This window comes from Pectinophora gossypiella, chromosome 20 (genome assembly GCF_024362695.1).
Source record: "Pectinophora gossypiella chromosome 20, ilPecGoss1.1, whole genome shotgun sequence".
Classification (NCBI taxonomy): Eukaryota; Metazoa; Arthropoda; class Insecta; order Lepidoptera; family Gelechiidae; genus Pectinophora; species Pectinophora gossypiella.
Window position 1 is genome coordinate 1,856,264 of NC_065423.1, and position 13,329 is coordinate 1,869,592.

Sequence of the window (13,329 nt, forward strand, 5' to 3'; positions counted from 1 at the left end):
CCTAACCGCGAAGGAAAAACCAGCCCAATACAAGTTAGGCCACATTACTCCGAGAATGAATTTCTCGGGAATGTGGGTTTAAGGTTCAGGTTAGGTAAGCAAACCCCGTGAAAAACGGGATAATGCTAAGGAGTCATCTCCTTAGTTGATTTCTAATATACATACGTAACGTATGGAGCATACTCCACCACGCTGCTCCACTATGAAACCTATAATAGGAACTTTATAAACTTTTCAACTCAAGAAAATTAACACCTACTTTCAGACTCTACAACATAGCTCTACGGAACGGCCCGAAGCTGGTCAAGATCTTCACCATAGGACCGAAGCCCCACAGCCTTCTGGCTGGGAAGACAATCCTGGACAGTCTCGGAGACACGGCGGTAGACTTCACTGCGACACCGGATTCTGAGTCACTGCTGATCCTTAGAGGCAACGGAGACGTGTATATGATGCAGTGTGATCTGGATAACAAGAGGTGAGAGGATTTGATTGTTAAATCATCATCATCATCATCAATTTAACCTCTCATCTGCTGAGATAAGAGGCACAATAGTTTTTACATTGTGTCTGGCCCTGATCAGTGTTTTCCGCATTCGAAGGGTTAAAAGCCACGCTATTCGGTGTAGCATTTTCCATTCCAGTCTATCAAAGACCAAAAGACATGACGTTAACCTTTTCTTTAATCTATTTCATGTAATCTCTAAGGAAAGCTAGAAGGAAAGAGAGGAAGGGGAAGACCAAGAAGAGATTGTTAAATACAAATATATTATATTTTCGCGAGTCACTGTAGTCCTGGTACATCGGCTTCTTTCTCAAACGCGGAGCGCCGTTTCGAACCCATTAATTTATTCTTAGTGCTGTTAAGATAAGATATTTATTGCATTCCTGATGTTTTTATTGAAGTCTTAAAAGTAGAGGAACCCTGTAAGGGCACTACCACAAGAACTTTAAAAATAGAAAACCAAGAATAAAAATAATAAAGATTAAGTTTTTTTCACTGACACGGTTAACTCGACCAGTATAGATGGCAATACGGCTCACCACCTACGTTGAACTAACAGAAAGCGGTGGTATGTGGGTACTTAGTTCATCTTGCGATGGCTGTACCTCTGACTACCCCAATTGGGATATAGCCGTGGATTATGTTATGACTGAACTTCTCCAATAAATCTTCCAGCCCTCACCAACCGAAGCTGTGCGGCCCGCTGTCAATGTACCCCCCGGCTGACGACAACTACGGCACTGACTCGTGCTGCATCATGGCGCTTGGAGGGGGGGACACTCCTGCGCTGCTCGTGGTCGCCACCTGCTCCGCTGCGCTCTACCACTGTCTCCTTTTACCTAATGTAAGATAGAAATAGAAATACTCTTTATTTGCTTTTGAAAAGGGTACTTTAATAGATGGATGCTCAACTAACTAACTAGATAACTAGTTATAATCGTAATCCTACTCTACAGATGAATTAAATGAGTATAGATGTGTGCAGAAATGAAGATAAAAACCAGAAGCTCAAATGTAGGCGGCAGCACTGTTGAGTGTTCCAAAACTTTGACAGTTCTCTATACTGGCCAGCTAAAATTCGTGATAAATTGATAAAAGCCACTAATTAAGCATGCTATTTAGTAGTATGTCTATTTCTAGTTTTACATAAGTACATGCATATCCCCCTCCTTTAACCAATTATATACTTTGTTTCTGTACACCATTAACACATGTTTATGGAATACGATGTTCGTGCGTCACCTAACAGGGTCCACATAATACCAGCGTCGTGGTTCACGCCGCGACTTGTGCTGAGTGAGGCCCTTTTATCTCAGGACGTCCACCACCACCTTATGGTCATTTCGACAAACATCCGTCTTGCTTTTTTGTAATTGTTTTAGTGGAAATTTGATATGATGTTGTTGTCTTTTTTTTTGTGTGTGTGGCGTCCTTTTATAATAAACTTTTTCTATTCTATTCTACTTATCACACTTGTATTCTCCTTCGGAAAGTGCAAAAAAATACACACATCAATCTCTCTCACGCAAACAAAACATATTAGTAAGTTAATTTTTACGGACAACGTACTAGTAAATACATTATATCGAAGATTTGGAACTGTTTACCACTGCATTTAAAGAATCTGAAAAAAAATAGCTCCGTTAAAACTAAAATAAAAGAGTTTTATATGAAAAACATAAAACATGAGGTATAAGTTTTGCTCATCAGTCAAGTTGTGTACTCAAACTGACTTGAACTGTTTTCTTCTAGAGGTATATTAGGTATGCGATGTTGCAGATACCCGTTTGCAAGTTTGAATTGTATAACGCATAATAGGTTATTGTAAGTTATATCGGTGTGTGTGTGTGTGTGACGAGATGTGCTCACGCTGCGTACCTACACTCAACTAATTGTCGATCTTGGATAATAATACTTCTTTGTACGTCACGCCAGTGATGATGGCTAGTCCACGTTCAAATGGCCCTCCATTTTGGTGGACAGTAAATTGTATTAGATTAAGGTTGTTATTTTTATTTAATAAAAGAAAAAAAAAAGCGTATAACATGACGCGCAAGCTATATCGTATTGCCAAAGATGCGAACAAACTACGGTAAGCGAATGTTTACATACGAGGGAGCATAACTTTATAACCGGCTACCGACCGATATAAAACGTATTGACTCAGATCGATCATTTAAGGCCAAACTTTCCCATTATACATACATACATAAACTCACCTATCCATCTTTGGACTTCGTATCAACAGTGGCTGCAAGTTGTCTTTGATTACTTGTGGCTCTGCCCACCCCATTAGGGATTACGGGCGTGAGTTTATGTATGTATGTGTATGTACATAAACTCACGCCCATAATCCCTAATGGGGTGGGCCGAGCCACAAGTAATCAAAGACAACTTGCAGCCACTGTTGATACGATGTCTTAAGCTGGATATGATAAACCTTATGGTGATAAGGGATCAGCCTATCGCCCATAACATTAGTCCATCATGTTAGAGGACACAATCCCTCTGTCGGTTTTTACGACATGCCCGGGAAGACAAGCAACTGAACATGTTCTATGTGCCATTATGTAATACAAAATATTTCTATTTAGAACATCCTATAACGTTTCTGAATAGCATCGTAAACATGATTATTATTAAGTAAGTATTTCTTATGTACTTAAGTGACTGTAAGTCTTTAATAAGAAATAAAGATTCCATAAACCTTTTTAACAAACCTAGCTTTTGTCTCTTCATGATAAGATACACTTTACTGAGCCCCAAATGAGTTATTACAAGGGGTATCATCTCAGGCCTTTACATCTTTATCAGATGATTCAAACAGCTTTTCTGTGGCAGCTTTTAAAATGGCTGTAAAGTCCGATGCGAGAGCGACAGTAGCGGCCGCACGACTGGCATTGTAGTTGAGGGTTATTACATGGTATAGGTGGTAAATCGGCCCTCTCACTTGTGTGTGTGACAAGGGGTATATTGAGTTAGATACAAGATACTTTCCTGTTCCAGTCAACAGAGAAAGAGGACGGCGACACTCACGCCCTGTACGTTGTGGAGACAGTCGAGCTGAACATAGTTCTGAACCCCGATGACGTCGACATGCAACATTCATATCCGGTGCACCTGTACCCGGTAAGTCCACATCACCTTCCATCCTAATAGAAGAAATTGGTTCACGAACATAACAGAAGCTCACTGCTATGTCCAAATTGGGGTTGTAGACGTACATCCATCTATGGTATAAGAAGACCAGGTTTGCTCAATCCTATTACAAGCCGCCATTGCTAGCCCTTTGATGACGTAAGTGTTATCACTGTGTTACCTTTAAATTGGTATCTCCAACAAAAAACAAGGACGTAAATTTTATTATTGAAAATTAAGTGAATTACTGACTAATGTATTTAATTAAAACATAAAACAGCCTCCGTGGTCTAGTGGTTAGAGCGTTAGGCTCACGATCTGGAGGTCCGGGTTCGATTCCCGATGGGGACATTGTCGAAATCACTTTGTGAGACTGTCCTTTGTTTGGTAAGGACTTTTGAGGCTTGAATCACCTAATTGTCCGAAAAAGTAAGATGATTCCCTGCTTCGGAAGGCACGTTAAGCCGTCGGTCCCGGCTATTAGCCGTAAAAAAACACCTCCACCAACCCGCAGTGGAGCAGCGTGGTGGAGTATGCTCCATACCCCCTCCGGTTGATTGAGGTGAGGCCTGTGCCCAGCAGTGGGACGTATATAGGCAGTTTATGATTATGATTTATGATTATGTATTTAATTACTATTACTTGTCACATATATAAAAGTCATTAAAACTGTAAGTAAATCTTTTACTAAAAGTTCAAAATTACCTTGCAAAGTAAATATAAAAACATTCGACGTGGATAATTTATTTTTTACAAAATGGCAACGCATGTCGGGATGACGTCAGCTGGGCTAACCTTGAAATGTTAGCTGTCACTTTTGAGCATACCTGGTCTTATTATACCATACATCCATCGTAAAATGACCTAAGTACCCACTCCTCACCGAGATTTCTGTTAGACCAACGTGATAGGTGAGCCGTATCGGCGTCTTTAATGGTCGAGCCAACTGTGTTAGCGCAAACTGCACTTAAAATAAATTAATAACTCATTGATGCCAGTCTAGTGCGGGGTTCAAATCGGCGCTCCCCGTTAGTATGTAACTTAACATCAGTAAGTAGTAACCACCAACAGCTTAACGTGCGTTCCGAAGCCTAACTAACTTTCAGACAATCAGGTGATCAGCCTGTAATGTCCTACCCAAGCTAGGGATCACAAAGTGATTTTTGTGATACGACCCCACCGGGATTCGAACCCAAGACCTCCGGAGCGTGAGCCCAACGCTCAACCACTGAACCACGGAGGCCGTTTCGAAAACTTAACAGTGTGAGTTGTACTCGTAAATAAGTGTGTTTTTAACGATAATAACTATGTATTTTTACCATTTCCAGTGCACAAGTAACACGTACGCATGCGTACACGCGGGCGGCGTCCACGCTGTCACACTGCCCATACTGAGACAACTCAAGGACTTCGCGTTAGCTGAAGACGGTACATATTTCCGATATTTCCCATGCTTTTTGCCACTGCTAATACGATGAAACATACTAGACACACACGACACACACACACGCACGCACGCACGCACGCACGCACGCTTGCACGCACGCACGCTTGCACGCACGCACGCTTGTACGCACCTACACCAGCAGAGCGTGTGGTAGACTTGGCCGCCCTCGCATTGGTTTATATAGTCATGAAAATAGGTGCCATCTAAAAAGCAATATCGCAATTTGACATTTGTATTCGCGTCACATTTAAAGCAAATAAAGAATTCATTCATTCATTAATCCAAAAGTAAGTGCGCAGTTTCAAATAGCAATTCTATAAAGATTGTTACTTCATCTCCCCATTATCCCGTTTTTCACAGGGTCCGCTTACTTATCCTGAAGATATAACAGGTTTTTATAGAAGCTATATATATGTATATGTATGTAAGAAGATACTTAGTATGGCCTCTGTTCCAGCGGACACGGAGAGCTCGGTGTCGTCGGTAGTGTCGTGCAGGTCGTCGGCGCGGCACCTGGTGTGCACCAGCCCGCTGGCCGCGCGGCCGGCGCCGCCGCCCGCCGTCTGCGTCACGGCGCCGCCGCAGCCGCGCCTGCTGTGCCTCTGCCACGACGCCACTGCCCTCACCAGGTACTTGCTTGCAGGCAGCTGCCTATCCTATTGAGCCGCCATACGCCCCTGACATGGCTCGTGTAAAAGCCAAGACTCCTAAGGATCTTCTTACGTTTTTTTTAATAACAGAGGCTCGCGTTTAACCACAATCTCACCTAATGGTCACTAGCACACCCCGAACACTTCATACAAACAACCTCGTTTTACGCAGAGACTACACATTGACATTATCGTACACGCGCATCTGTGTGCGTGACGTCTGACGCCATACGATTCAAGTCTAAACTATGTTCGAGGGGGGGTGAGGTAAACCTAGCTCAGCCGCTGGTGGGGAGCGGAGAGTTGCCGTTCTATACGTAGTATTTCTCTATTCTATGATACTAGTGTAATTTAAAGTATATACGGCGTAAATAAATTGATATGGTATGGTGATATGGTGGCGTAGATCTTACGCTAAGCTTGATTTGTTTTATTTTTTATTTTAGGACACTGGACCCGTTCGATCTAGAGGAGCAACTTTACAAAGAATTGCAGCTAAAAAATCCCGCCTTGGAACAAGAAGACATCAATAAAATACTCAAAGAAGTAAGTTGCGAGTGCCATAATAATGTAGGCCTTAGACATGACTGTGAGACGTGAAGTCTTATATTAAAATAACTTGATTTATTTTCCAAATAATAAAACAAAATGTAATAAAATACTTCTGTGGTCCAGTGGTTGAACGTTGAACTCACGATCCGGTGGCCCCGGGTTCAAATCTCGGTGGGGAGATATCACAAAAATCACTTTGTGATCCCTAGTTGGGTTAGGACATTACAGGCTGATGCTTCGAAAGGCACGTTAAGCCGTTGGTCCCGGTTACTATTTATTGGTGTAAGTGAGTAATCGTTACATGAGCCATGTCAGGGGCCTTTGGCGGCTCAATAGTAACCCTGAGACCTAGGTTGATGAGGCTGGTATTCTACCTCACAACTCACACGATAAGAAAATAAAATACTTCGCAGAATGATAATGGATGAGAGCTTCTGATAGAGGGGTTATGGCTAGAGATATCGGCACCTACCCCATACGGGTTGATGTGGATTAAATAATTTGGAGACACATGAAGAATATAGAATATATTTATAAACGTATGTTATGTATTTTTTTATTATTGTGCATGTATTTATTGGTAAGTTGTACCTATTGTTAGTACCCGCAATCTTTTAATTTTTACATATTTCCTCGCCTTATGGTTGTCTGGACGAAATCGCTTTAAGCGATAAGGCCGCCATTCGCCATGTACCTAGTTGATAGTCTTTTGTAAATATTTCCTTTTATTTTGGTACAATAAAGTATATCATCAAATACTCCAAGCAACGCGAAGGTTGTGGAGATTTTGAACGTGTGTCCTGTGGATGTTGTCAGCAAGGTCGCGAAGTTAGTGGACAGGAGCGATGCTAACCAGAGAGGTTAGAGTTTCATATATATATATTTCTTTTTTCCCTTTTTTCCCTGTGCCGAGGTTTTTCTTGCAGCTTCTTTTCCCCAGCTATACAGGTTGTGAGAAGCTGCAGTAGTTTTAGGCGGATGAGACGTTCGTTATGTAAAAATTGACGATTCAAAGTGTAGCTATGTTACCTACTGAATAAAGATATTTTTGAATTTTGAATTATTACAGAGACAGAAGCTGTCATTCACCGCGATAATACAAGAGATCCTGACGAGGGATGTCTCGCAGCCGATACTCAATGTTAGCAAGAGAGAGGAACCCAGCCCTAAGGAAAGCTTAGAGGTACGTATAGTATAGTACGGTCACGAGTACTAATATGTATACACTTTGAAACCATGTCACATTAATTTTTTTGACAAATTAAACCGTAAGTCTCATTAAATGTCAAATATGATAGTGCGACAGGGTTCTAAAGTGGGTACATGATATTGCTCATGACTGTACACCCACTCCTCGCTAGCTGTTTAAGAACTATGTAATAGTAGACGAGCGTATTGCTAATAACCGGACACACAACCTGATAACCACATTATATCAAAGAAATAGATACAAATTGAGTGGTTCAGAGCTTGCTTCACTGCTGTGTAAGGCACGCGTGCTCCGAACAGGGCTGTCACAGATTTATTTTTCTTTTTTCTTTTTCTAATAAATGCTAATTTGAAACCCGGCTTATAGTATTCTCTCTTAATTTCGGCTTTTTGGCGGGAACGGGACAGTTGCTTTCTTCATTGAATAATGTAAATAATTAATGCGAAGTGGTGTTTTGTGATTAATGATCGCATTAAGCTAGTCGGAAAATATTCGCGATAGTATTATTATATCGGAATATTCAATAAACACAGTGTACGTATCTATTTTCGCTTCGTGCCAACAAGCCGCTTTATAACTCGAAAGTTTATGCGGACTTTTGAGTTAATTCGTTTGGGGTTCGGAGTAGGAGTCTGCTCCGAGGCGGGAGCTTAGGTTTCATTATTCATCGTCATCACCTTTTAATTTTTTCATTAAATCATCATTGAGAAAAAAAAGACGTAAGACATGGCTGTATGGGCATAGTTCCCTTTGCCTTGCCTTTCGGGGAAAACCAAAACAAATCTCTCTTACTTTCTATCAATGTTACGTTCCATTTTACTTACTTTCAGTTCCTGTCGCAAGCTACCCTGAAGCTCCGCGGCGAGTACAAGTCCCGGCAGCAGCGAGCGCTGGACGCCCTGGTGCGGAAGGTGGGCGCACTCAAGTCCTTGAGCAAACAACACGACAGTTGGATCAAAGAGTTACAGGTTAGTACACCCAAGGGGGGTTAACCAAACATCTGTATTCCCGAAATTGGCTCGAAGGACCATATGTTGAGGTCTGGTCTTCCAATTAAACGCCCAACTTGAGATTTATAGATTTATTAGTAATGCGTGGGTGCTTGTTACACAGAGCGAGAGAAAGTGACAGATTAAAAATTATACAGAAAAAAGTATTTTAGTTGGTGTTGCCAACAGTATGGACAGTCATGAGCAATAATAATGTACCCACTTTAGGACTCTGTCGCACTAACACATTTGACATTTAGTGAGACTTACAGTTCAATTTTTCTAAAAAGTTAATAGAATAAAATAGAATAGAAATAGTTCATTATGAAAGGACGCCACACACAAAAAAAAAGACAACAACATCATATGAAATTTCCACTAAAACAATAACAAAAAAGCAAGACGGATGTTAGTCGACATAATGTGTCGAGTAATAATGTGACATGGTACCAAAGTGTATACATTAATGCTCGTGACCAGACACCCACTCATCGTCAGCTATATTTAAGGGTGTTCGGACCCTGGCTATATATGTTTCGGCGACAATAGATGGCGTAAGTGTAGCCACACCATTCGACGATCGAAATTATTATTTTTGTCATAGATAAACTAAGCTAAATGAGCTCCATACCTTTTTGCCACTACTTGAAGGTCTAGACCTACAAACAATTAAAAATATTACAAACCCTTCCTATTTTCTTTTGGTTTACTCTGGAGTTTTTTATTACTTTTATTAGAAACTACATATAAAATACATTGTTTTAAGTTTACGCGGTTATTATCATAATTAAAGCACATAATAACGGGTTCTTACCGCGTTTAAATGGAGATATGTGGGAGTATGTGGGAACCCGTTATTATGTGCTTTAATTATGTATAAAATAGTTTTGTAAAGGTTTATTTACTTTTATTTGTAACAAAAATACAGAAACTTATTAAATTACTTATTACTTACACTACTACTACTACACTATACTGTTTATTACTTTTAAAATTAAATAAGTAAGTAAGTAAGTAAAATCTTTATTTCCTCTACATAAAATAAAACACATGGATACATAAATACATACAAAAATACAATATTTGTCGAGGCTGGAGCCTAAACTAGGATACCCTGTGTTTTAGGACTCCAGGCCTCCACCTCCAGGAGGTCAAGAAAAAATAACAAAATATAAAAAAATATATATAAGGAGCTAAGTTTTTACACGTCTGAACTGGTCAGAATCCGGAGGGGAAGGAAATAAAACTTTATTTCGGACTTTTGTAGATCCATAATGGTTAGTAAGGGACTTTTACTATATTAGTAAGCACATTTAAATTAACATGACAAAAACCTAGTGTGAGACATGGACTGACGACTGGTGTGACTTTTGTATGGGAATTTTGTATATACTATAATAATTTGCTAGAGGCGAGGCCTGTGCCCAGTAGTGGGACATATAAAGGTTGTTTATGTATGTATGTAGGTAACAAATAATGTTTAAACATTACAGAAAGAGATAGACGACGTGCAACTACAGTCAGCGGTTCTCAAAGATAAGTGCGCGTTGGCTGAGAAACACCAGGATGATATTAAATACAGGTAAGTTAATAAATTGACAATATTTGTGAATACATACTGTAGGGAGCGCTGGTAATTATAATAAAACCCCACACAAATAATTGAATGAACTGTATTACTTAGGATATTATATTAAATTACAAGAACCAAACATTGAGACGCGTTGGTTTGCTTGCGCTAGAGATGTGACTGACCATAAATGGTAGACTATTAGGTATGTCCCATACACATACATAAACTCATGCCACGGCTTCTGTGGTCCAGTGGTTGAGCGTTGGGCTCACGATCCTGAGGTCCCGGGTTCGAATCCCGGTGGGGACATCACAGAAATCACTTTGTGATCCCTGGTTTGGTTAGAACTTTACAAACTGATCACCTGATTGTCCGAAAGTAAGATGATCCGTGCTTCGGAAGGCACGTTAAGCAGTTAGTATTGAGGCATTAAGCATTGAGGAGTGGCCTGTGCCCAGCAGTGGGACATATATACGCTGTTTACAATATGATAATAAAAAATAAATGTTTTGCTGCCCCATGTAGGTGTTCCGCAGTAATCCGCGCCCTCCGCGCGTCTTCCTCCGCCACTCCCGCGGAGCGCGCCCTACTGGCGGAGCTGGAGCGGTACAAACGTTCACGCGAGCAGTTTGCTGATCAGATACAAGTACTCAAGAAACACGCAAAGGATAAAACGTATGAGGTAGGTAATATAAACAACCCATACGGTCGCTTTACAGACTCCTATCGCATGGGTTATTAGGTGGAACCAACCTCACCAACCCTGGTGTCAGGGTTCTTATTGAGCCGCCAAAGGAAATTGTAAATTGAAATTGAATGTCTGGTCGCAGTCTAAGTTTCTGAAGAATTTTCGTTTAAGTTAATTAATTTGAAGGTGTTTTAAGTTTCTATTCGTTTTAACTAAATGTTAATATTAAAAAAATATAAATTCTAATTATCTACGGAAGGGTTCCCGGGAACCCATTATTATGTTTTTATTATGACAATAACCGCGTAAAACCTAAAACAATGTAATAAATTCTAATTGTTCTAGAAAATCGATATATATTTTATTTGTCACTTACCTTTTATCCTAATCTTTCGAATGACGGAACGCAGATCTCGACCAGACACAATGTAAGATTTATTATGTCTGATATCTCGGCAGATGAGAGGTTAAAAAGTCATACAACAAATATAACTTTAAAAAACTATTATTCCAGTTGAAGAAGTGGCAGGACGAGTACAAGAAGAAAGACATAGCCCTGGGCAAGTCACACAGCGATACCATCTCCTCCATACTACAGCAACAGTAAGTTATATCTTTTGTATGTTACGGCTCCTACACAACGCCGAGCGGCACGTGCCGCCGGCTTTTGCGGGAAGTATGTGCCGCCGGCACGTGCTGCGGAAGCATGAGTGACAGGAGCGAAATGACCTTGCACCCCGCGTGGCACGCCAGCTCCGTTGCTTCGTTGTGCGGCAAAACTAGTGGTTTTACAACCCACCGGGCGCACCGCGGTTTGGCCGGCTTTATGTTCTTCTATGCTGCTCTGGGAAAAAATACGTAGAACACGTTCAACTTGTCTTCCCGGGCGTGACGCAAAGCCCAAGAATTGTGTCCTTTCTAACGTGATGTATGATTAAGACCGATGGCCTGGTCACCTGTGCGATACATCATATCCAATTTTGGACTTCACAAGTCGTTGGAAGTTGTCAATTGACTACGGGCGTCACTTTATGTATGTATGTATCTGTCAATATAAAAAGTAAAGCACCCTGTTTATAAGAGAAATGCGTTTTTTTTCCATATGTATATAGGTACTTTTACTTCCTGTTTTCAGGGTATATCAATTGTTTTCACCCTAAGCTTGCCTGAGAAATTGCTGCTAAGGCCGCCGATTGTACTTCTGCCATCATTTTGTATTGTCGAATTGAAATACTGTAATTGTTTTGTTACAGAACAAGCTTAATTTCAACGCTGATTGAAGAAACGAAGCTGCTCAAAGACCAACTCAGTATTGTTTAAGTTTAACGCCATCTTCATATTATTAATCTGGTTGCACTTTGGATGCGTTTTCGTACGAACTCGGCGTATACTTACGAACTCGGTTCGTGCGTATACGTACGAACTCGCACGAATTATTCCAGACTTTCAAGTACTATGGGAGCGCGAACACGGGTTGCGAGGGGGTCTAAAAAAGCCATATTGAAGCCCCTAAAAAGCAACACTTGTTAAGAGTGCGCAACTTCAACGAATGTCAAATTGCTTCTAGTATTGTGAAAAGCAAGGAATTGAGTTCGAATGCACGAGTCGAGTTCTTACGAAGGTACCTCTAAGCACGACCAAGCTTGTTGCTTTACTAAGTTGAATGTTTATTTTTTAATTTGTCCAATACGGTGATTCTATTATTTTTGAAGTAATAATCGAGGTGTGTTGATAATATGACATTGTACCGAGTGTCCTGACATACTGGTAAGTTAAGTACATTAATTCATTTAGATAATAAATTAATAAAGTTGATTAATTGCATCAATGTCTTTATTGTTGATTCTTAGAATGTTAATAGTTTTAGATGACTACTTAGCTACCTTATAGTGCTGATTCCACGACCCACCACCTAATTTTATTTTAAGTTATACCTGTCATTTTCTTACGCCAAAAAGCAAAGGGACGGGTAATCGACAGGCATAAAATTTATGGAACACACGTCAATTTTAAGCAGAAATTTAAACAACCCTCTTGAAATTTTACATTGGTCAATACAAGTCAAACGGGTTGCATATCAGCGGGATCCCGATTTAATTCGCCCGGGCTATTCATTCATTCACTCATTCATTTTTAAATGAACAACTGTCAATCATCCGTCCCTTTCCTTTTCGGTGGATAAAAAAGTGACAGATATATCTTAAAATAAAATTAGGAATCATTACCAATATCTACCTACCCTACTAATAATTAGAACCTATGTTTTATGTTTAGGATACGGTGTGCACATTTTCTATTAAATTAACTTGTTGGTATCTAACAGTAAAGAATGAGAATAAATAATTATTAGAGTACATTTTTGAAAGTGCCACAATTCTTAATTCTTTAGTATGATTTGTGCTGGCAACAAATAGGGGTCGATTTGATCATTCGATTCTATCAACAATAAGCTATCCTACAGCGCATAAGCGATTTTTTAAAATATTATATTTGAATTTCGCGCCTTCAACTCACACTTGACTATATCTTTTTTCTCTTCTTTCTACAAATTTATGACAGTTAAGCGATTGTGAAAAA

The 13,329-nt window shown here is 40.1% G+C and overlaps 1 protein-coding gene across 1 annotated transcript in view; it reads left to right on the forward strand.

Annotated features, from left to right (window-relative positions):
* Positions 1-12,576, forward strand: part of LOC126375867 (nucleoporin 88) — a 156,045-nt gene extending 143,469 nt beyond the window's left edge. Inside the window, exons 4-15 of the mRNA XM_050022937.1 lie at positions 266-478; positions 1,181-1,349; positions 3,512-3,634; positions 4,972-5,071; positions 5,548-5,719; positions 6,187-6,286; positions 7,362-7,475; positions 8,333-8,470; positions 9,985-10,073; positions 10,590-10,746; positions 11,267-11,355; positions 12,006-12,576. Of these exons, the coding sequence (XP_049878894.1) occupies positions 266-478; positions 1,181-1,349; positions 3,512-3,634; positions 4,972-5,071; positions 5,548-5,719; positions 6,187-6,286; positions 7,362-7,475; positions 8,333-8,470; positions 9,985-10,073; positions 10,590-10,746; positions 11,267-11,355; positions 12,006-12,072 (1,531 nt within the window). The 3' untranslated portion in view covers positions 12,073-12,576. The remainder of the gene's footprint in view (positions 1-265; positions 479-1,180; positions 1,350-3,511; positions 3,635-4,971; positions 5,072-5,547; positions 5,720-6,186; positions 6,287-7,361; positions 7,476-8,332; positions 8,471-9,984; positions 10,074-10,589; positions 10,747-11,266; positions 11,356-12,005) is intronic.
* The last annotated feature ends 753 nt before the right edge of the window (positions 12,577-13,329 follow it).